Source organism: Ceratotherium simum, chromosome 37 (genome assembly GCF_057802395.1).
Source record: "Ceratotherium simum simum isolate JZ-2026a chromosome 37, ASM5780239v1, whole genome shotgun sequence".
Classification (NCBI taxonomy): Eukaryota; Metazoa; Chordata; class Mammalia; order Perissodactyla; family Rhinocerotidae; genus Ceratotherium; species Ceratotherium simum.
The window spans coordinates 16937760-16959572 of NC_141936.1; the positions used below are offsets into that span (position 1 = coordinate 16937760).

At 42.7% G+C, this 21813-nt stretch overlaps 1 protein-coding gene across 2 annotated transcripts in view; it reads right to left on the reverse strand.

The window, feature by feature from the left end:
- Positions 1 to 21813, reverse strand: part of ACSL3 (acyl-CoA synthetase long chain family member 3) — a 66158-nt gene that overhangs the window by 14524 nt on the left and 29821 nt on the right. For both annotated transcript variants that reach the window (XM_087424764.1, XM_087424766.1), the window contains exons 2-7: positions 16027 to 16441; positions 6930 to 7107; positions 5095 to 5204; positions 3577 to 3715; positions 1386 to 1536; positions 84 to 207 (exon numbers count right to left, since the gene is read on the reverse strand). In XM_087424764.1, the coding sequence (XP_087280890.1) occupies positions 84 to 207; positions 1386 to 1536; positions 3577 to 3715; positions 5095 to 5204; positions 6930 to 7107; positions 16027 to 16401 (1077 nt within the window). In that variant the 5' untranslated portion in view covers positions 16402 to 16441. The remainder of the gene's footprint in view (positions 1 to 83; positions 208 to 1385; positions 1537 to 3576; positions 3716 to 5094; positions 5205 to 6929; positions 7108 to 16026; positions 16442 to 21813) is intronic.

Below are 21813 nucleotides of genomic sequence, written 5' to 3' on the forward strand. Positions count from 1 at the left end.
TACTGTCATATTGAAGGAAAAAAAAAATGTGTTAAAAATAATGATGATTTTTTAGTATCTCAAGTCACGGGCATTTAACTTACCTGATCTGCTAAGGTCTGCGGTGAAGAGTAGCCAATGCGACACCCATGAGAAAGACAGACAAGTTCAGCGCTTAGTTCTAAGACGTGGGCCAGAGGCAAATACCCAATGTAAACATCTTCTTCTCTGAGAGAAAAGGGAGACAGAGAAGCTCCCGTCAGGGGCCGGCCCCACTGAGAGTGGCTGCACGGGGAGCGAGCTTGAAGAGGCACGTGCAAGGACCCCAGGACATCAATCTGGGCTCCCTGCAGGTGGGGAGTCAGGTGTCCGAGTGTGAGAGTCTGTGTCTGTGTGTCTGTGTAATTTCTGTGCATAAGGGCATCAAAAATATCAAACCACTGCGAGCCCCTTCTCGCGGGAACCCACTACCCGCCAGGCCGCAGTGACCAGTTCAGGGTGCCTGTGAGCCATTAAAACCCCCGCTTCCCAGCTGCACGGTGAGACGCCTGGGACACCACAGCCAGCCCACAGGACACCACCAGATATTTAAAGCTGGGACAAGTACAGAGACACCAAGGGAGCGGTTCCCAGCTCCCACAGCAGGTGGCGCCACACCCTGTCCAGGGCCGGCACACCGTGCCCTGCCGGGCCTTCGGGGGCTGCTTTGATAACACAGCAAGCGCGGCACAAAAATCAACATGGAACAGGGAACGCACGTGGCGGTGCCCAGTGGGATTCTCCAGTCTGAGAAGCTGCACAGCCCATTAGTTCACAACAGTGATTCATTTAAGAATAAAATAGCTTCCTTCAGAAAAAAAAAATATCCAACCGCTGCTCAGATCAGTAATCAGAACACTGATTCCAGCCCCGGGAACGTTTCCCCCACAACCCCTCACACCCCCATCTGCTCTCCTCTGTGATTCCCTTTCCCACTCCAGTACACCACCTTCCCCTGCTACTACTGGCATTTGTCTTAAAAAGAAAAATCAGAGGCTGAATACAGAAGCTCAATAAATATGTATTGGATATATTAAGTTATATATATATATCCAATACGAATTATAACATTTAGGTATAAAAATGACCTAAGAGGCAACACCACCAACTGATTAAAATAATTTAAACTAATACATTTAAGTCACTTAAAATTTATAATATTAACAATGATATCTATAAACTACATTTTAAACCTGACAGCTATAACTATCTTGTAATTAATTTTAACATGCTTTTTTGGAAGGAAATACCTACTGTAAAGAGACTCCGAAGGACTCATTTCACCAGGTCCTACCAAACGACACCAATGTCAATATAACAACATATATAAACACCGGACGACCCCACATTTATTGACCATGACATACCCCAGCTCTGGAATCCTTTCTGCCATCCCAGTTATACCAGCAATAACGTTACTATGGGAGATCATGACCCCCTTTGGAATTCCTGTGGATCCACTTGTGTACATGATTACTGCAATATCTAAGGGCACTGGTTTGCTACGAGGTTCATTTTCTGCATTGGACAAAAAAAAAACACACACTTCAGAGAAATTTAGCCATATCAATTTTTTCCATAACCATTTATTTGTTAACTCATTCAAAAACTATTAATTATATTCATACAGAGGTCAACAAAACAGATCAAGTCCCTGCACATAAGGGACATATATTCTATTGGGACAGACATATAAATCTATAATGTAATAAGAGCTACAAAGAAAAATAAAGCAAGACAAGGTGAGAAGATGATAGCAGAAGTTATTTTAGATGGAAAAGACACAAAAGGCCTTTCTGTAGAGTTCGTGTTTTAGTGAAGACCTGAATAAAGTGAGGAAAGGAGACAGGAAAATCCTAGAATTGGGATAAGAGTGTTTCATGTAGAAGAAAATAAGCAAGCGCAAAGGCCCTGAGGTAGGCATGTGCTTGGCATATGGACAGACCAGGAAGGTGTGGTGGGGATGGAGTGATCGAGAGGAAAAGTGGCAGGAAATGAAGGTGAGGTGGCAGCCAGGACCACGTCCGCTAGAGCCTTGGAGGCCATGCTAAGGACTCTGGATTTCGCTCTGAAGTGGAAGCAATGTCGTTTTGAACAGGAGCTTACCATCTGGCTGCTGTGTGGCTACCTAAGTTAAGACAGGGAAGAAAGGAGGTAGGGAGACAAAAGGCAACTCCAGCAATTCAACTAAGAAGTAAGGGTGGTTGGACCAGGGTACCTAGACATTTGCTAAAAAGTGTTCTCTGCCTCACAGTGGGAAGTGCACTTGGCTACACTCGGAATCCTGCATTAAAAGACCACGTCCTCCATCTGCACCAGCCTAAGGACAGCAGCCAACACCCTATGGAGGTGACACAGGAGCAAGACAGGGAAGGGTCATGGGGGGCACTGCTGATCTGCCTGAATGAATCTTGGAACTACCCTCAATGTGGACTTCTTAAATAAGGGGGGGAAACTGTCAACAAGATCCCTGGTGAACCCTTTCTCTCCTACCTGCCCAGATATATGTCTTGACAATTGTAATCATTCAAGTCCTTACTTCCTAATCTGCCATTCACTCCTTCACCCCACGGCACCATTCCCCACCACCACTTCTTGGAAACTGCTCTAACGTGACGTCTGCTGAGTCTGACGGTCCTTTGCAACCCCTGTGTCATCTGACTCCTCCACTGAGGACTGCTGCCTCACTGAGGCGCTCCTTCCACTTGGCTTCCATGAACCACCCACTACATGTTTTCTTCCTTCCTCTCTGACCAACCCCTGGTGGCCTCTGAAGGCACCATTCTCTGCGGGTGACCTCACCTACTCTGACAGCTATAATTAAAACCTAACTGCTCCTACATCTCTTACCTCCAAACTGAACTCCAGAGTACTAGACTTGCATTACCACTCCCTACTAGATGTCTACATGTGAATGTCCCACCAGCACCTAAAATTCAATATGCCCCAAATTAAAGTCAACATAACCCCATTCCTGAGCTGAGTGAATGCTTACATCTAATTAATCACTACGTTTCCAACTATAAAAGAAATATAGTCCCAGCATCCTAGCAGCTTTTGTGATAGCCCTGAACACCAGTACACTCTCTAACATTTCCTGACACTCATCTGAGAGGAGGAACTTCCAGGCACCAGCCATAGGTGTGCTGGTTGGAGGATAAAAAGATGTCCCCTCTGGAAAAGGCAGACTTGGGACAGGCAGTAACAGGAGGGACTTAGGGTTACCACTCAAGCTACCTGTTAATAGTTACAGATAATTCACAAAAAACTAACCTCAAACCATCCGAAACTATCAAAAAAGGAAACGGTAAAACTGTATAATGTAAAACGTATTTTAATTAATTTCAAGTAAATACTACTTTTAGAACATTAATAAATTAATGTTTGTATTTTTCTTCAAACCTTCCTTTAAAGGGTAGATGAAAGTACACCTGGAGCGACCTTACTTCCAGAAGTGATGGTCTAGGGAACTCATCTGTCGCTTGATCTAACTTTAGGGTCAAATACTGAGACGATTCTAGAGCACAGCATCACTGCAGGACGTACGCAAGGACATACCCAGGCTTGCCTTCGCTCCCAGAGCCTGCACTGCAGCCATGGTGTGCACGATGACACCCTTGGGGAACTCCGACCAGGATGGAGGTTTACCATCGACAGTGATGATGTGCCGCAGACGCGGGACCAGAGAAACGATATCCTGGAAAACACAGGCATTCATCATGTTCTTCACCATTCTTCATTAACCAGCTTAGCGAATAGTCCAGGACACAAGAAAAGCGGTTTACCACATTCAAAGTAATTTCTTGCCTCAAAAAAAAAGCAAGGGGGGCCGCCCAGTGGCACAAGCGGTTAAGTGCATGCACTCGGCTGCTGTGGCCCGGGGTTCCCCGGTTCGTATCCAGGGCGCGCACCGATGCACCGCTTGTTAAGCCATGCTGTGACGGCGTCCCATATAAAGTAGAGGAAGATGGGCACGGATGTTAGCCGAGGGCCAGTCTTCCTCAGCAAAAGAGGAGGACTGGCATGGATGTTAGCTCAGGGCTAATCTTCCTCAGCAAAAAAAGGGGAGGATTGGCATCAGATGTTAGCTCAGGGCTAGTCCTCCTCACAAAAAAAACAAATTAAAGAAAAGCAAGGGGGAGGGAGGGCACAGATACGAACACCACATTTTTTCAGATGTAGAAATACTGGTCTGGGGCCGGCCCCGTGGCTTAGCGGTTAAGTGCGTGCGCTCCGCTGCTGGCAGCCCAGGTTCAGATCCCGGGCGCGCACCGATGCACCGCTTCTGCGGCCATGCTGAGGCCGTGTCCCACATACAGCAACTAGAAGGATGTGCAGCTATGACATACAACTATCTATCGGGGCTTTGGAGGATAAATAAATAAAGAAATAAATAAAAGAAATACTGGTCTGAAATTTAAATTACTTTTTTATAGCATTAGATTTATTCGGTGTACCCCTGTTCTTTGGTAACATCTTTACAAAATGGGCGTGTAAACATGTGGCTGCCTGAACTACAGAGCAGGCAAAAGTCCCTCACGTTTTTAAGAGGCTACTAAAGATATGGGCGGAGAGGGAGGGAACTAACTTACAAAAACAACAGACCAGGTGTTATTGTTTTCACAGGGAGTTGTCTAGAGACTGAAGAAATCCCTTTTCCCTATAGTTTCATAAAGTCTTTTTCCCTTTAAAAAAATTCTGAAAACTCAGACTCAGTGCTTCAGAAATAAATGAATTACTAGTTTAAAAATAACCCTTCAAAATTACAAATCTATTGAAAATAGATTAGAAAATAGATAAGCACAATAAAGAAAAAGACAAAGTTGCAATGCCCTCACCTTAGACATGGGCATATTAACAATCTGTAACTCTCTGCACTACTTACACACAAATATTTATGAAAGCCATTTTTCTTTTCTAAAGGAAAGGGATAAAGTATGATATTGATATTCCTAAAAGCTTACAAAGATATTAAGGATTTTAAAGATCATAAAAGAACTAAGTTATCAATAATAGGGCTCATGACACTGAAAAGGCTAAAGTATCGGACAATCATAAAATAACTACAGCCCTCACCTTCAGCTTTGTCTGCAAGAGTTCTTTACTAGTAATGATGTTGGTCACCTCTGTCTCATTTAATCCATGAACAATGGCTGGACCTCCTAGAGTAGCATACAACGTAACAACTGTAGGGAAAAGGAAGGCAAGTTAAATATTCGAACACTTCATGGAAGTATTAAATGTAAACAAAGCCTCTGAAAGTGGATGTGAATCATAATGGAGTACAATGAACCCCAAATTGTTAGATCTCTAGTTTATGATCTAACTGTGCTGTGTTTTTCTAAATCATTTTAATATACTAATCAATATTACGCCCACTCACCCTTCCCTAAGGTCCCCCAAGATTTCCCATACTTTAAAACAAAAATTTTTTAATTTTATTTTGCTTCACCTACAGACATTATTCTGGGACTGTCATATCGAAAGGAATTATATCTGACTTCTAAAATGTCAAAGTCTTAGTTGTTAACTACTTGATACTACAACATGAAAAAAACATATACTAATAAGACACTGTCAGATTTAAGGTGTTATATGTTAAGTAAATAGCATGACCAAGTGGTAGTACTGCTTATTCTAAAGCAGAAAAATCTGAAGAAACACATTCTTAGAAATGTTGAAATTAAATATAATAATAATGGGGATTTTCATTTGCATTCTGCCAAACTCGAAAAAGTGAGACTTAAAGTGACTTTTAGAAATGGTAATTATTTTAAAGCTTCTCAAAAGAAACACACTGGGAACCCAAAGCTGTGAAAACAAAAAGGTACACCAGTTTTTAAAAAAACAGGGCCGGCCCCGTGGCTTAGCGGTTAAGTGCTCTCGCTCCGCTGCTGGCGGCCCGGGTTTGGATCCCGGGCGCGCACCAACACACCGCTTGTCAGGCCATGCTGTGGTGGCGTCCCACATAAAGTGGAGAAAGGTGGGCACGGATGTTAGCTCAGGGCCGGTCTTCCTCAGCAAAAAGAGGAGGATTGGCATGCATGTCAGCTTAGGGCTGATCTTTCTCACAAAAAAAAAAAAAAAAAAGGGCCGGCCCCATGGCTTAGCGGTTAAGAGCTCGCGCTCCGCTGCTGGAGGCCCGGGTTCGGATCCCGGGCGCACACCGACGCACTGCTTGTCCGCCATGCTGAGGCCGCGTCCCACATACAGCAACTAGAAGGATGTGCAGCTATGACATACAACTATCTACTGGGGCTTTGGGGGAAAAATAAATAAATAAAAATTGAAAAAAAAACAACACCGGGGGAAGCATTTACAGCAAGAAATCTGGTAAAAGTATCCTTTCTGTTTCATCTAAAGGATAAGACAACATCTATATTTAACATCACATTTTGGCACCAAGACCTCTGAACTAAGCTTCCAGGACTACCTCACCAACTGAGGGATCATGACGACCACTCAAATAATTACAATATAAAAATTCTCCATATCGTTTAATCTTAGCGCCTAGGTTTGAGTACTGGAAGTGTTTTAGGGGTCAACCGTTAGCACTGATGGAAGTGGCTAACAAAATGACACTGACTTCAAGGGGGAATTCCTGAGAGATGGTAGCAGAGCATTGACCCAGGGGTGTAGGTCTAGCTCCCGACCCAGCAAGTCCTCTATTAATAGGTTCTAGTCCCCTTACTACACTGACTACACCATCTGTTCCACAACTGGTTCTGTTTCAAAACAGACCAATAATTCTCACTTGTAACAAAGAGTTCCCCACTGATTGGATGCAAGGTGAAAATTAATATCAGAATTTTAACCTTTTGCGAGTGAAATATTTATAATACAAAGTTAGTATCATCTCTCCCACAATAAGGTTAAGTCCACTCTTCCAGAAAATAAGAAAGCCTACATACGCTGAAAATTATACATAAAGCAGGTCTGGGCAGCAATCATCCACTCGGCCCTGGTTTCACAGAAGATGGCGATGTTGGTCTTTGGTTTCTGACCCAGCATCTGTAAGCCATTTCCAAAATTAAGAGCTCTAACAAAGACATCTTCATAGGAGAGCCAATTATAGTGTCCAAGAATAACCTGATAAAACAAACAAAAAACACACAAATAACTTTTAATATAACCAAAATATGAATTTCGAGGAAGGAGCCAGGAGGTGTTCCGAATTTTATGACAAACCAGAACGTTATGTTTGCATGTAGTTCAACTATTATTTTCTAACAAAAAGCTAGAAAGTGAGTTGCAAATGAAAACTCTATTTTGAAAATTAACTGTTTTATGATATCTTCTATGACAACTCGAATCTTATACTAAATCTTTTAACTGTAATTTTTTTTTGGGGGGGTGGGAGAGGCACGGTTTGTTTTCAAAAATATTCAGGGTTTGATGAGCTCTTAAAGGTCAACTTTCTGGCCAAAGGATCATATACTAATAATTCATTTACAGATTTCATTTACTTAAATGATTTACATGTTAGTTTAAAATTTAGCCTAATATCAAGTGCTGGTATCAAAATTTTACTTTCCCTCTACTCATGAATTCCTGGATTTCAACATCAGATGGTACAATACAATTCACAAACAGAAACTAGCCAGATCCAAGCTAACAGAAATATTTATGGCTGTTCAATTTAATTGCTGTATCTAACTCTGGATAAGCAAAGTAAACAAGTCTCTATTTAGGCAACCAGGTGGGGACTGGTTACATTATTTATCAAGATCCCTCTGTTGAAGCCTTAAATGCTTACTGGCACCGCCGGGCTTTCAACATTTTATCGTGCTTACCACAGGTGTGGGTAACATCAAGTCTATATTCGTAATAATCCCCTTTTAAAGCCGGTTAACATATTTTTGTCTTTAGGAATTTTCTCCAACTTAGACCATACATCCCCAATTACATATAGATTGGATAAAAAGCTCCTCTTGCTGCAAAAATATACAGATAGTTCCCAAACATGGCTGTGTCATTAATATATGTCTCACATACCTTAAAACCATCTAACCACATTCATTTTCAACATTTAGGAGATTTCTAGAAATAAGAGGCTAGATGAAGATAAAAATGGAAAAAGGATAAATACTGACCTCTAGTGTCTTATTCCATAATGAACTTAAGAAATAAATTCTTATTTTGATGGATAAGGCAACCGTATTTAAAATACTTATTTAACTTTAGTGGTCCCAAACTCTCACCTTGCTCTGCACCCCCACGAAATGCTCAGCACGGGGAGCTCCAATGACTTCAAAAGGAGCTCTGCGGGGGTGAGAAGACAGATGAGAATTTGGCCAAAACGTGCAGGAACTGGATTACAATTAAGAATTTTACATTCCAAAGGTAAGCGTGAGCTACCTCCTAGATTCTAGAACCTAAATGATCAGCTCTGTAAGTTTCAGAGAATATATGTGTTCTGAAAAGGCATTAGATATATAATCCAAATATATAAACCATATGATGGTGCCACCATGTGGCAAAGAAATCAAATCATGAGTTTAACTCAAGTGTAACCAAAATCTGAATTTCATTTAATTCTTTAAACCACTGAATCTCCTAGGAGTGATCTTTCCTACAAAGACTACATTTAAAGGACCCTACCTACCCCCAAATTTTATCTGACTTGTGCTGGAAAGTTTCTAATCCTTTGTCCCTATGGCTAGCCCAGTCTGAGATTACACTCGTTTCTTTCTGCCCTGCCTATGCTGCTGACCACTGGGGAAGAAGACCCAACCTTATTAAATCCAGGGTCACAGACCTCAGCACCCAGCAACCCTATTTCGCTTCCCCGGTATACTCATTTTATCACCCTCTGAAACGGCTACCTGAAACGTTCCCTCTACTCAGATATCCTCCACCTGCTCCCTCCCTCTCCACGTGCAGGTGATGATACTGCCTCACACTTCACTGAGAACAGAAATTAAACAGCAACTCCCTTCTCTTCCCACCACCGAGTTCATGACAACGTACATCTGCGCCCATACTCTCTGCAGTCCCTCATGGTATTACAGCAGTGACGTGTCCCTGACAAAAGCCAAACTCACAGGATTTTGCTTCCAAGAGCTTCCCAAATTTCCATCCAGCACTGACCACCCCTACTTGGATATGCAACTTCCTTTTTTACTCGATTATTCAACTAAGATGTCTAATAGTCCCCAAACCCAGCCGTTTCCTCCCGCCTCCACCCTGTCGTCCTAGTCCATCTCTCCCCTGAAATAACGAATGCTGACTGGCCAACCTGCTTCCATCCCTATTCCCCCACAAGCCCTTCTCCCTACAGTAGCGAGTGGTTTTGTTTTCTTTTTAATATATATCACCTCACTCCTCTGCTTAATACTCTGCAGTGTTTTCCGTTTCCAGTAGGAACGGAGTCTAAAAACCTCACCCTGGCCTAGACAGACCTAAGGGACCTAACATTGCCAGTGTCTCTGTGCTCACCTCTAACACCCTTCCTCTACCCCACTTCCTGTAAAGACAGCTTTGTCCTTTCTGTCTTTCAAACAGGCTGGGCCAGGGCAGGAAGGAGGACAAGGCAAGACAGGCGCCTAGGGCACAACATTTAAGGAGGCACTTACTCTCAGGGTCTGAATGCCTTCTTAAACTCTGCACCTGGGGGCCTCACCAAACTGGGCTCACCCGCATTTTAGAGCCACTGCACAGAAGGTTCATTACCCAGCTCTTCACAACGTGGCTCAGGCCTCCACTCAGCCATTACCTACTCAGAGAGGCTATCCCTGACCTCCAATCAGCTGTATTCCTTCACAGTAGCTATTAAACCTGTTCACTTATTATTTATTGTCTCTTCCTCCCATACAAATGTAAGATCCTGGGCCGGCCCCGTGGCTTAGTGGTTAAGTGCGTGCGCTCCGCTGCTGGCGGCCCGGGTTTGGATCCCGGGCGCGCACTGAGGCACCACTTCTCCGGCCATGCTGAGGCCGTGTCCCACATACAGCAACTAGAAGGATGTGCAGCTATGACACAGAACTATCTACTGGGGCTTTCGGGGAAAAAAATAAATAAATAAAATTATTAAATTAAAAAAAAAAAAATGTAAGATCCATGCGAAGAGTAACTTGTGTGTCCCTGGTGTCTAGTACAGTACCTGGGGGCTGGCCCCGTGGCTTAATGGTCAAGTGCACGCGCTCCACTACTGGTGGCCCGGGGTTCGGATCCCAGTGCGCACCGACGCACCGATTCTCCGGCCATGCTGAGGCAGCATCCCACATACAGCAACTAGCAGGACGTGCAACTATGACATAACAGCTATCTACTGGGGCTTTGGGGGTGGGGGGGGGAAGGAGGAGGATTGGCAATAGATGTTAGCTCAGAGCCTGTCTTCCTCAGCAAAAAGAGGAGGATTAGCATGGATGTTAGCTCAGGGCTGATCTTCCTCACAAAAATAAATAAATAAATAAATAAATAAATAAATAAATAAAAATAAATAAATAAATAAATAAAATAAAAATAGAACAGTACCTGGCATGCAGTAGGCACTCAGCAATTATTTGCTAACTGTGTGTAATGGATGGGATAATTAAACACAACTTCAGTTTATTCTGGGCTTTGAGGGAGTTTTCTGACCTCCCTCTCCTCTAGCAGCCTCCTTTTTAAAAAAATTGCTTTTGAAATAAATCCATATCCATCTGATCATTTAACTCCCACAGCTACTGTTATTCTGATCACCATTCAATCACATATATTCTTTGCCTACCACCTCTTAAATATGCTTACTCGCGACCCATATGAGACACAAATATGTTCAGTTTTCCTGAGTCAGGAAAATGAATGACTAGTGTGGCTGTGTGAAGGACCACTGTGGAGTTTCTGAGCAGTTTCCTCATTTGTAAACTTAGGGGCAGGGATAAGATGATCCCTTCTGTCATTTTCCCCCCTCACATTTAACTGGCTGTATTTTTATTCTGTGACAGGTTTGACACAAACACACACATGTAAGTATCAGTGTTATCACTCAGACTATCATGCCCAGGCCACCAGAACTTAATAATTTACTTTGTTCAGGAACATATGAAATCAGATGTGTTGATGATGCTAAGGGTCTCTCATCTCAAAAGAAACCTATAAAAATAAAATGGAGATAACATACAGAACATTCTCTAAAATAAAAGCACACAAATACTTAACCCTTCAGGGCCCTGAAGAATGAGACAGTCTAATAAAGATCAAGTTTTCGGGTGGCTGAAAGTTTAACCTCTGTCAACACTAGGACATTTTTTTTTACTTTAACCATGTAGAATACAAATATTTCAAAATGATCTACTCTCCTGCCTTCTTCAACAAAGTACACCTGGCTTCAGTTAACCTTTCTCTCTGCAAATGAAGATCATTGTGAGCAAATTATTGTGAGGGAGCCAGAGAGCATGAAAATATTCGAGAGATCTGGATGGCTGGTAATAATCATGATGATGATACTGATGAGGGCAGCTAACCTTTACTAGTGTTGACTGTGCCAAGTACGCTGCAAGTATTAGCTTACTAAACTCTCACAATAACTCTAAGAGACAGTGACTATTATTCTCCCTATTTTACAGAGGAGAGAACTGAGATACAGAGAGTGAGTAGAACTTGCTCAAAATCACCCAGCTGTTAAGTGACCAGACTAGATCATGAACCCAGGCAGACTCCCTCCAGAATCTAGGTTCTGTGTCCAGTGCTGAGTGAGTGGATCACAGCACGGGCCAGAGTGCCAGCAGAAGACCTATAAAAAAGAGGAGCAGGGGAGAGCGGGCCGTGAGGAAAAAATCAGGCTCCTGCGTGTTTGGTCTGAGCCATCTGGTACACGGTGGTGCCTTTAACAAACGGGGATGACAGGAAGGGGAACAAGGATGGAAAGGAATTTCTGGTTGGGGAGAGGAATATAACAACCAAACCCCAAATCCTGGCCAAGAGATGGACCATTATTTTTTTTACATAAATTAATTATGATGTAAATGTCCTAATGAGTCAGAAAATAAATATCATACACAGATGCAAATAGGATAAAAAATGTGACTCTAAAGTAAGAAACAACAGAAAAGTAGGCACTCAGGAAGAGGAAAACAGGTAAGTCAACTCCCAAGAACAGAAACGAGTATTTTTATTATCTTTTTGATCAATTTAGAAGGAATGTCATAGTGAAATCTTCTCTAAGCACTATAATTACCTAGTTCCTTCTATTTTCTTCTAATGGGTGTAAATATATAAGAAAAAAAAATTACAGTGTTTCTGGATGTTAAATCACTAAATGTTCGAGCTGGCCTTGTGCTCTTTTCTGTAAAATTATTTTTATTCTTTGCCACTCTGTCTAGTTCCGGTACACGTATTTTAAAGATGCTCTGGAAACCAATCATTTCGCTGTTCTTCATTTCAAAAGACATTAGTACAAGCATTTGCTGCTGGGAAGGCGGGAATCAGGAGACACTGACACACACTCCAGGTGCTTAACTCTGTTTTATAAAACCATATGAAACTTAAAATGATGAGACGATAGTCCTAAAAGAGCTTGCCAAGCCTCAAGAACACAGCAGCCGCTGCCTGTTGGCTTTCTGTTTTTCTATTTGTGCCCCCTGGAGAGCCCTGTCTTGGTGAAGCTAATGGCCACACTATCGTGGGCATAATTAGAGCAGAATCATCACCACTCCTTCTCTTCTGCTTATCTTCCCTTGGGAGCTCAAAACTGACTTTTAGGATAAGATGGGAACAAAGCTTCAGGGTTTATTAATTTGAAATAAAGGTCTGAGTACCTTTGTTTCAACCTTATCAGACACATTCTAGGGTTAAATCTCCAAAACTCAGCCCACAAAATAGGGAGGAAACTTCGATATTGCTACATCATTAGCTTTCTTTCCCAGTGAAAGATGATCCTCAAATATGGAAACTATTAAATGAAGACACACTTCCTCACAAGCGTGTCTGCGCTGCACTGCTGGCACGCCCTCTGAGCACAGGACACAGCGCCGGAGCATCTCCACTCGCACATCGAAGCGCCAGGTGTGTAAGGCCCCCTCCGCTCTCCTATCAGAGCAGATCCTTCTACTGTTGCAATACAGTCGTCCAACAAGAAACCCACCGGGGGGAAAGCCCAGCCTGCTGAACGCGCAGCTGAGATGCCCACTGTCCAGTCTGCAGGCCACTGCTGCGGCTGCAACGCAGACCGACAGAAACTGAAGTCTGAGCTAGCCAGCATACCACACTTGCTCCTTCAGTAAGGCTAACGGGAAATATCTGCTTCATTCCTTACACACACAACCTAAAAATTAGTTTTACTTTCCCAGTGAGCCCAATTTCAAACCAGAAAAATGTAACGTGTTTTCTATATCACAGTTTATATAAAGCCTTCTGAAAAAAGGTTGACGAATGACAAATGCCAATTTGTTGGCAAACGTCACGGCAGGCAGACCCTCCGATAGGCATGTAGGACAGACAGAAAAACGCACTAATAATAGTTTCTCTCATCTTCTAACTTTTCCATTTGAGCTCAAATATTTCTTTGTTGAATAAACAATGAATACAAAGGCACATGGTCAGCACAGGGAGGAAAAAGCCACTCACATACACACACAGCCATACACCACAGACAAAGGGGAAAAAGCACTTTCCTTGTGTCCTTTGTGTATCTGGCCACATTTAAGGAACAACTATGATAGCTCTAGAATTTTATTTCGTCTTAATTATAACTGATACTGAATTAAGAAGGCATTTCATATTCACCATATCATTCACCTTTTTACATACTTGGCAACTGGTTTGCTGCTGTGAGTACTGAATGACAACTAAAAAATAGTGCTAGCCCCATAAAAATGCCTATAATGTGTGTGAGACACAGGAGAAAAATTAAGCTTCCTCCTAAAATAGGACTTCTGTTATATATGCTTACATTAAAAATAAGAGAACCCAATCTTTGAATTCAAACAGTATTAGATCAAAAGACAAAAAAAGAATGTTTTTGAGAGATAAATATGAGCAGTACAGAAGAGAAGGCAAAGGAGTAGAAAACTTTTACTAAAAAATGCAGTGTTTTTGGTACCTTTCAAACTACCAGATCTCTCAAAGACAGAATCAAGGATGGTACACTATAAAAAGTTGCAACTAAATATGACAAAAATCAGGCATCGTTATGCTAAAATGTTTTGCAAACTATAATCTATAGGCTAGAGAAGAATAATCAAACATGCTTAACTACAAGACTTCAATTTCTAGAAATGTGCCATTAACTTCAGCTGGATCTTAAGTTAAATTAGGAGAAAAAATTCATTTAAGTGAGGCAAAGCTAAGTCAGCGAAAGAAACAGGGAATATGCCTTAAAAATAGAGTGACCATATAATTTATCCAGACCACCTCTGAGAGAGTCAGGGGGCACTATTAACGCCAGAACGAGCACAGACCAGTTCTCTGCAGACACAGGATAAAAGGTCACTCTACTTCAAGGCGGGGAACGTTGACAGGCTGTGTTGTCTCACGTTAAAATCACGTTTTTAATTCCTAGGAGTTACTGACATTAACCTGCTTGCCATCTCCTTTATGTGTAGAAGAAAATGACTAAGGAATCAGTACCGTAAGTGGAGAAATTAACGGGCCACTGAGGAAGTTCAACCACAGCCCCCTGGCCCTGCAGTAACTGGAGGAGCTCTGAGCATCCCAGGCCACAGCGTGGTTACGTGGACTCGCCTCCAGTTGGGAGAGCTCCTTCACGACTGAGAAAACGGCAGCTGGAGTCAGCATGTAGGCGGAAAACAAGGATGAGAGAAAAACAACTTTGCCCACACAGGCACTAAACCTATAATGGGACCAAATTATCATCTTACTGCCTCTAAAAGAACTTGATCTTCAATTCTTATCTGCTGGAGCTTCCGCAACTGCTTATAAGAAAGGCATGTAGCCGAGTCCATAAACAGCATTTTCATGTCATTTCTTACCATCCTTCACAGTGCTCAACAAACCCGTGATGAGTCTTCATATTCACTCATACCATTTTGCCCACTGAATTCCCAAGATGATAATAAAAGCTAGAGCATTTACACTAGATGCCACAAACTGTTGTACGCACACTATGTATGTATGTGTGTATATACATCCATACACACACACACATCCAATTAATCCTCTCGACAACCCTGAGAGCTGGGACTAGTTTAAGGAGTATGGAGCGAGACGGCCTGGTTTCTAGTCCCGGCTTTACCACTTGCCAGCTGTGATGCCCTTGGGTGAGTTACCTAACCTATCTGTGCCTCCGTGCTGTCATCTGTAAACTAAGCTTGATAACACTAACTCATAGGGCGAGTGTGTCTGAAATACGTTGATAGATGTAAAGCTCTTAAAACAGCCTGGCTCAGAGGAAATGCCAATAAATGTCAGCAATGATCACTATCTCCATATTATAAATAATGACACTGAGGCAAATTTGCTAAATACCTTTTCCCAAGTCACACAGCTGGCAAGTGGCAAAGCCAAGATTCAAAGCCATAGTCTGGATCTGGAGTCCAGGCTCTTCACCACCACGTTACACTGCCTCTAAGGGCATCTTATTCTCTGTTTCAAATCAAACGGCAGATTCTTCTGTATTTCTGAAAAGAAATTCTTAAAAACCATGCAACCGCCACCACTGAAGTACCAAGACATTAAGCCCAACGGAACCTACATTAAAATCAGAAACAGCAGGTCACACCCCTGACCCAGGGCAATCGCAAGCACACACAGGTGGTTCTGGAACTACCCGGGAACATGGTTTCACGCCCAAAACTGCCCTAGACATTCTATTCCAGGCCCTGGTGGACATTCAGCCTCAGCAGTGCCCCTCACCAGTGGGCATTCTCAATGTCTTCGGGAAAACTGAAAACAAACCAGTGCTGGAGAGTACAGAAAGAGATGAGAGCAGTCCAGGCCCCCTTCTGCCCTGTTTCTCCTGCAACATCAGCAAATTCTAACAAAAGCAGGCCGGGCTTGTCCCTTGTCACCAATTCTAAGAGTACATTTTATTCAGAGGGAACTCAAAGGCAATGAAAGATACCTTACCTTTTTAAAAATTTTTCCATTTGGTTGTACTTCATCTTCCTCATTTAAAATTTCGCGAGTTCCCAAGAGTCTTTTGTTCTTAAATTTGTTTTTCGCGTACATAAAAACTTTATCTAGTGTATCACATCCAGGGTATAATACTGAAGCCAAACCATCCAGACTGTTAATAGCTCTGTATGCAGACTCAGGTTTTGAATTTACAGGTTTTGCTTTAATTTGGTTTGGTTTTTGTCTTGACTCAGATAAAAAATAATATGGAATGTATGTTAAAATAGTATAAAGGGATATTATAAAATGTATGAAAAATAAAAGAATGGGGTTGATGGTCTGTTTTAGCTTCATGGTAGATGGTTTTGAAGACACGTGGTTATTCATAAGTGCTCAAAAAGGAGAAATAACAGATTTCCGTAGGAATCTAGAAGGAAGAAAAAGAAACATTAGTTCAAAATCATTTTTAAATAACTTTAAAGAAACATTCTTCATATTAGATAGGAAAATGATGACGTTTTTCCATCAAGCAGCAGCTAGTATACTGGCCCCAGCAATGTGCTGTCCCTTTCTGATATTTGTAAGAGACCCATTTGTACACATCTATTAACAATGGAATAACCACAGAAGAGTTTCCACATCATTCTGTAAACTGGTAGCTTTTCCAACCTAACCTCAAGTGTCCAAAAACACTTTCCAGTGGCAAGGAGGGAGCAAGCCAGAAGACCTACAAAAGAATAGAGACTAAAAATGTACCCATTTCCTGTCCTTCAGCGTCTCATCACACTGGGGATGGCAAGCACTGTGCACCTATGCCACCTCCTCCTCTCTTGTGGCCCTCGCAGCCGCTGCTAAATAATCCCTGCATTCTTTCCCCATGAGCCCTGTTCTCTCAACCTAGGCAGAAAGCAATTAGAGTTGGCAAACAACATGAAATTCACTTCCCATAGCGGCTCTAGATATTCTTCAATTTAGGCAGCTTAAAATGCAGAGGAAGAAGGCAGCAAACTTGGGTCATTTTATGCTTTGCATTCATCCGATTAATGAGAATCTACTATTGTCAGATACTCTTCTAAGTACAGGGAATAGAGCAGTGAACAGAACGGTCTAAGTCCCTTCTCTCATGGAACCTATACATTCATCGGGAGATGCAGACAAATACACATGTATGCAAATACACATGTATGCATGTCAGGTGGTGATAAATCCTACGAATGAACCCAGGTAAGGGAAACAGGAGGTGACTGGGCGAGGCTGGAGAGGCGCTCCAGTATAGGGGTGGTCCGCAAGAGCCTCTCTGGCAAGTGGTATCTGAGCAGAGACTTAAAAGGAAGAGAGAGGGTGGGCCCACGTGCCCATCTGGGGAAGAAGGGCACTCCAGGCAGAGGGAACAGCCTTCGTGTGGTAGGTGGGATATAATATCATTTTCGAAGACACAAAACTGAAACAAACTGCTAACTAATTACTCCACCCAGCTCCAAATCCAGGACTACGATTTCTAGCCTTTCTCATCTCCTAATCCCAGCTCTATGGTGTAGAAATTCTATTCCAGGCAAGTGTGGCCAAGAGACACCCAGTTCCTGCTCACAGGACAGAAGCTCTCCCCTAGGCGCAGCAGGCTGAGAATAATGGGCACCCATTATCCTCGCCCCAGCTTGTTGATCAAGATGACGCAGGAGAAGAGAAGCTCCAAAGTGAGAGCACCAGTGGCTACAGCCACAGCCCAGCACCCCACACACGAAGCAGGGGACAAGCTGCTGTCCCTGCCCCTGGCTCTGGAGCAACAGCACAGAGACTCTGCAAAGGCCCGCGGAGCAGGCTGTAAAAACAGAGAACCCCTAAGCAAAGCAATCCCTGCGAGAAGCGACTGGCTGGAACTGAGACCGGGAAGCTCAAGCCTAAAGGCACTGTCGAAAACAACGGAGACTTGGGTGGTGAGCAATTAAGATGAGGCTGGTAGCTCCCTGACAGCAACATGCCCAAGAGCAGACCAACTAGAAGTTTACAGAGAGACTCGGGGACAGAGACCCCTAAGAAGAGCCCTCCTAAGTTAGGACAGCTCAAAGACTGGCCTCACAGACAACCCCGACACGGGCCATCTAATTTAACTGGATCACACTGTGAGGCAATTTATGGCCCAGGGCTTAGTTGAACAGCAAGCAATCAGCCAGCTATCAGTGGAGAATAACTGCTGGGTGTGACACCAATAGAGGCAGAAGTTTCACCAGGAGATCAGGGAAAGAGATCGTTCAAGAGAGCCCCACTAAAACCACATCATCCCCTAAGAGGGCACTGCAAGGTAACTCTGTGTGTTCCCAAGAGGCTGTGCCCTCTAAGGAGCAGCATCAGAGGATGCACACTCAGAAAAAATGAACTTCACTGAAGTTGGTTTTGGGGCCCGGGGCAGGCCACCCCAAAATATTCCACAATAGCATGTTGATTATTTTGAATTCAAGTTACTTGAGAAGCACAAAGGGCATTCTGACCCTCCTGTCTCTGTTCCCCCTGAGAGCAGGAAATCAATCTCCCTGCGAGAGGCGCTCGCTGCATCCTTATCACCAGAATAGGGGATCAGGGCCCAAACAGCCTGCATAAACAAACTTGCTAATTTACTACCTCAAGCCTAAACTCAGCTTAAATTCATCACTAATTACGTACCTCAAATCTAAGTTTCTTTGTCCTGTCATTCCTCACAAATTTATTGTTTCTTTGTATAAAAGATACATATACTGCCTGCTCTGTTCACTCTCTAGCATCATTTCTCCATGATCTCCAATACGTGTGTCTTAAACTGGGTTTTTCTCCTGTTAATCGGGTCTAGCGTCAGTTTTATTAGTCCAGCCATAAGAACACAGGAAGGGAAGAGAGGGGATTTCCCCCACCTCAAGGAGCCAAGTCACTAAACAAATAAACAAGCAAACAACACAAGAAGCAGCCATGGAAAAGGGGAAGAGGGAATCAGTATTCAGAAGTGCTACAAAATGTCTGATGTCCAGTTCACAACAAAAAAATTATGAGGCATGCAAATAAACAGGAAAGTATGACCCATACATAGGAGGAAAAAGCAAGCAAAAGAAATCGTCCTTGAGGGCCCAAATGTCAGACTTCACAGAAAAGACCTCAAAGCAGCTATTATAAATATGCTCCAAGAACTAAAGGAAATCATGCTTTAAAAATTAAAAGTCCAATTCTGCAATTTCACAAGATAAAGAACACCTCCAAATTTGCCCACGCACAGCTGGTGAGAAGCCAAGACTCCCAAATGATCCCCGGGCTCTGTTCACCGTTCCAAGCTATTTTCTTTGACAATGTACTGTGTAGTACTCTAGAGAACGAGTCCAGAGAATCCAGATTTTTGCCATAAAGAGCATGGGGAGCCATTGAGGGTTTCTACATAGGAAAATAGCACAATGAAAACAAATGGTCCTACTACTTCCAGGAGAGCAGAGCTGCAAATAACAGACGTACCTTAACCCAGGAGAATGATGTTATCTCACTGAATACTCTCTCTGCAATTTAATTTTGCATGTTTGTATTTTAAATTAAAAAATAATATTGTGATTAAAAAAACTATATTTGACCACAGATTATCAAGATGACTGAATATATAGAAAATCCTAAGGAATCCACTAAAAAGCTAATAGAACTAACAAAGCGTTCAGCAAAGGTTGCAGGATATAAGATGAATATACAAAAATCAATTGTATTTCTACACACCAGCAATGAATAATCAGAAAATGAAGTTAACAAAATAATTATATTTACAACACTATCAGAAATAATACCTGGGATTAGACATAACAAGAAGTGCAAAATTTGTACAATGAAAACCACAAAACATTGTTGAAAGCTATTAAAGACATAAACAAATAGAAAAACACCCCGTTTGTGGATTATAAGGCTTAATATTGTTAAAATGGCAACATTCCAAATTGATGTGCAGATTCAACACAATCCTTACCAAAATCTCTGCTGGATTTTATACAGAAATTTGTAAGCTGAGCCTACAATTCACACGGAAATTCAAAGTAGCCAGAACAGTCAAAACAATCTTGAAAAAGAACGAACTTGGAGGGGGCTCATGCATCTCGATTTCAAAACTTACTACAAAACAATGGCAATATCAAGACAGGGCGGTACCAGCAAAAGGAAAGACACACAGATCAATGGAACAGAACTGAGGGTCCAGAAATAAACCCCTGTATTATGGACAACTGATTGTCAACAAGGTGGCAAGAGAATTTAACAGGGAAAGAACAGTCTTCAACAAATGGTGCTGGAACAACTGGATAGCTGCATGTAAAACAACGAAGACAGACTCCTTTCTTACAGCATACAAAAAATTAACTTAAAATGGAACGTGCGCCTGAATGGAAGAGCTGAAACTATAAAACTTTTTAATAAGTACTAATCACTGAGTGTAAAGAGCTCTTCAGGAAGAGTACAGTAAAAGGGAGAGGCTAGTTCTGGCATTTTCTGGCAAGTCATCTTGGACCAAATAACAACTTGGTATGATCTTAAAGCCAGGGGGAGGGAAGGGAGAGGAACGGAGATTTTGAACAGATGACACCACATAATTTGCACAGGCACCAAAAGCAGCAGGTGCTGAGGAAACAATCAGCCACCCAGCAGAGCAGGGCGGGACGAGAGGGGACGAGGGCAGGGTGCTAAAGGCCCCAAACTGTAAAGGTCAAACTGCGGCGGCCCTTGACGCTGGGGAAGGAATTCAGTCTACATTCCAACGTACACAAACACACAATCTGAGAAAATGACTGTAAACAGAGGATAACCTGAAGGCAGCAGAAACTGGAGGCAAGGAAATTAGATAAAAGACGGCTGAAATAATCCTTCCCTCCTAGATCAGGCTAGGGTGGTGTGACACGCAGCCAGCAGCTCAAATTCCCAGCTCCCGACTGCCCTGGGGGGGGGGGGGCGGTGGCAGCGGGAGCAGCTGTTCCTCCAGCACCTTCAACAACTGCATGAAATCTTCCTGCTTAATACAGCGAGTATGGTTTCTGCATCTGCACCCTGAACAGAACAAAGTCACGAACTAGGGCAGAGCAGTGAAAGGAGGAATATGGTTCTGGTTTCTTCACTGAGACAGAATGGGTGGTCAGTGGTTGGACGGTTGGTGGAAAGGAGATGAATACAAGTCTTGAAAACAATGGGTTTAAGATGCCTGAGAGTCATCCAAATACATAAATCATGAGACTTAAGAGAGTTCAGAGCTAGAAGCATACATTTTGGAGCCATAATAAGATGGAGGATGAGACTGCCCAAAGAGAGCATGTAGGAAATCTCCAAGACCAAGTGCAAAGACAGAAGACGTTTAAGGGAAACCAACGCTAAGACTGAGAGGAGGAAAATCCCACTGAAAAGCCCAATAAAGTAGAACTTGGAGAGGGCGGTGTCGGGAAAGGCAAGGGAGGGGACAGCCAAGGAGTAGAGCGCAGTAGTGTCAAACGCAGCCTAGATGTACCAGCCACACACAATTAAGTGCAAGCAAGACATTTAATTTCTCTAAAATGCTTCAGATAAACAGGGTGAAGTAACAAACCTCTGGCCAATTGCATCCTATTTGATGAAGCAGTTATGAAAAAATCGAGAGAACTTTATTATGTCGCCACATCTTAGAATGAGTATCCTCTTTCAGAAAGTAAACCTGGACAATTACATCTGCTCATGTCTTGCTACACAGCCTCGAGCTTTCCAATCTAGTTTAAGAAGGCCTCATCCATCCCAGGGTTAAATTAATGGTCTCCTATGATTTTGCCAGTATTTGCATAATTTTTACATTTA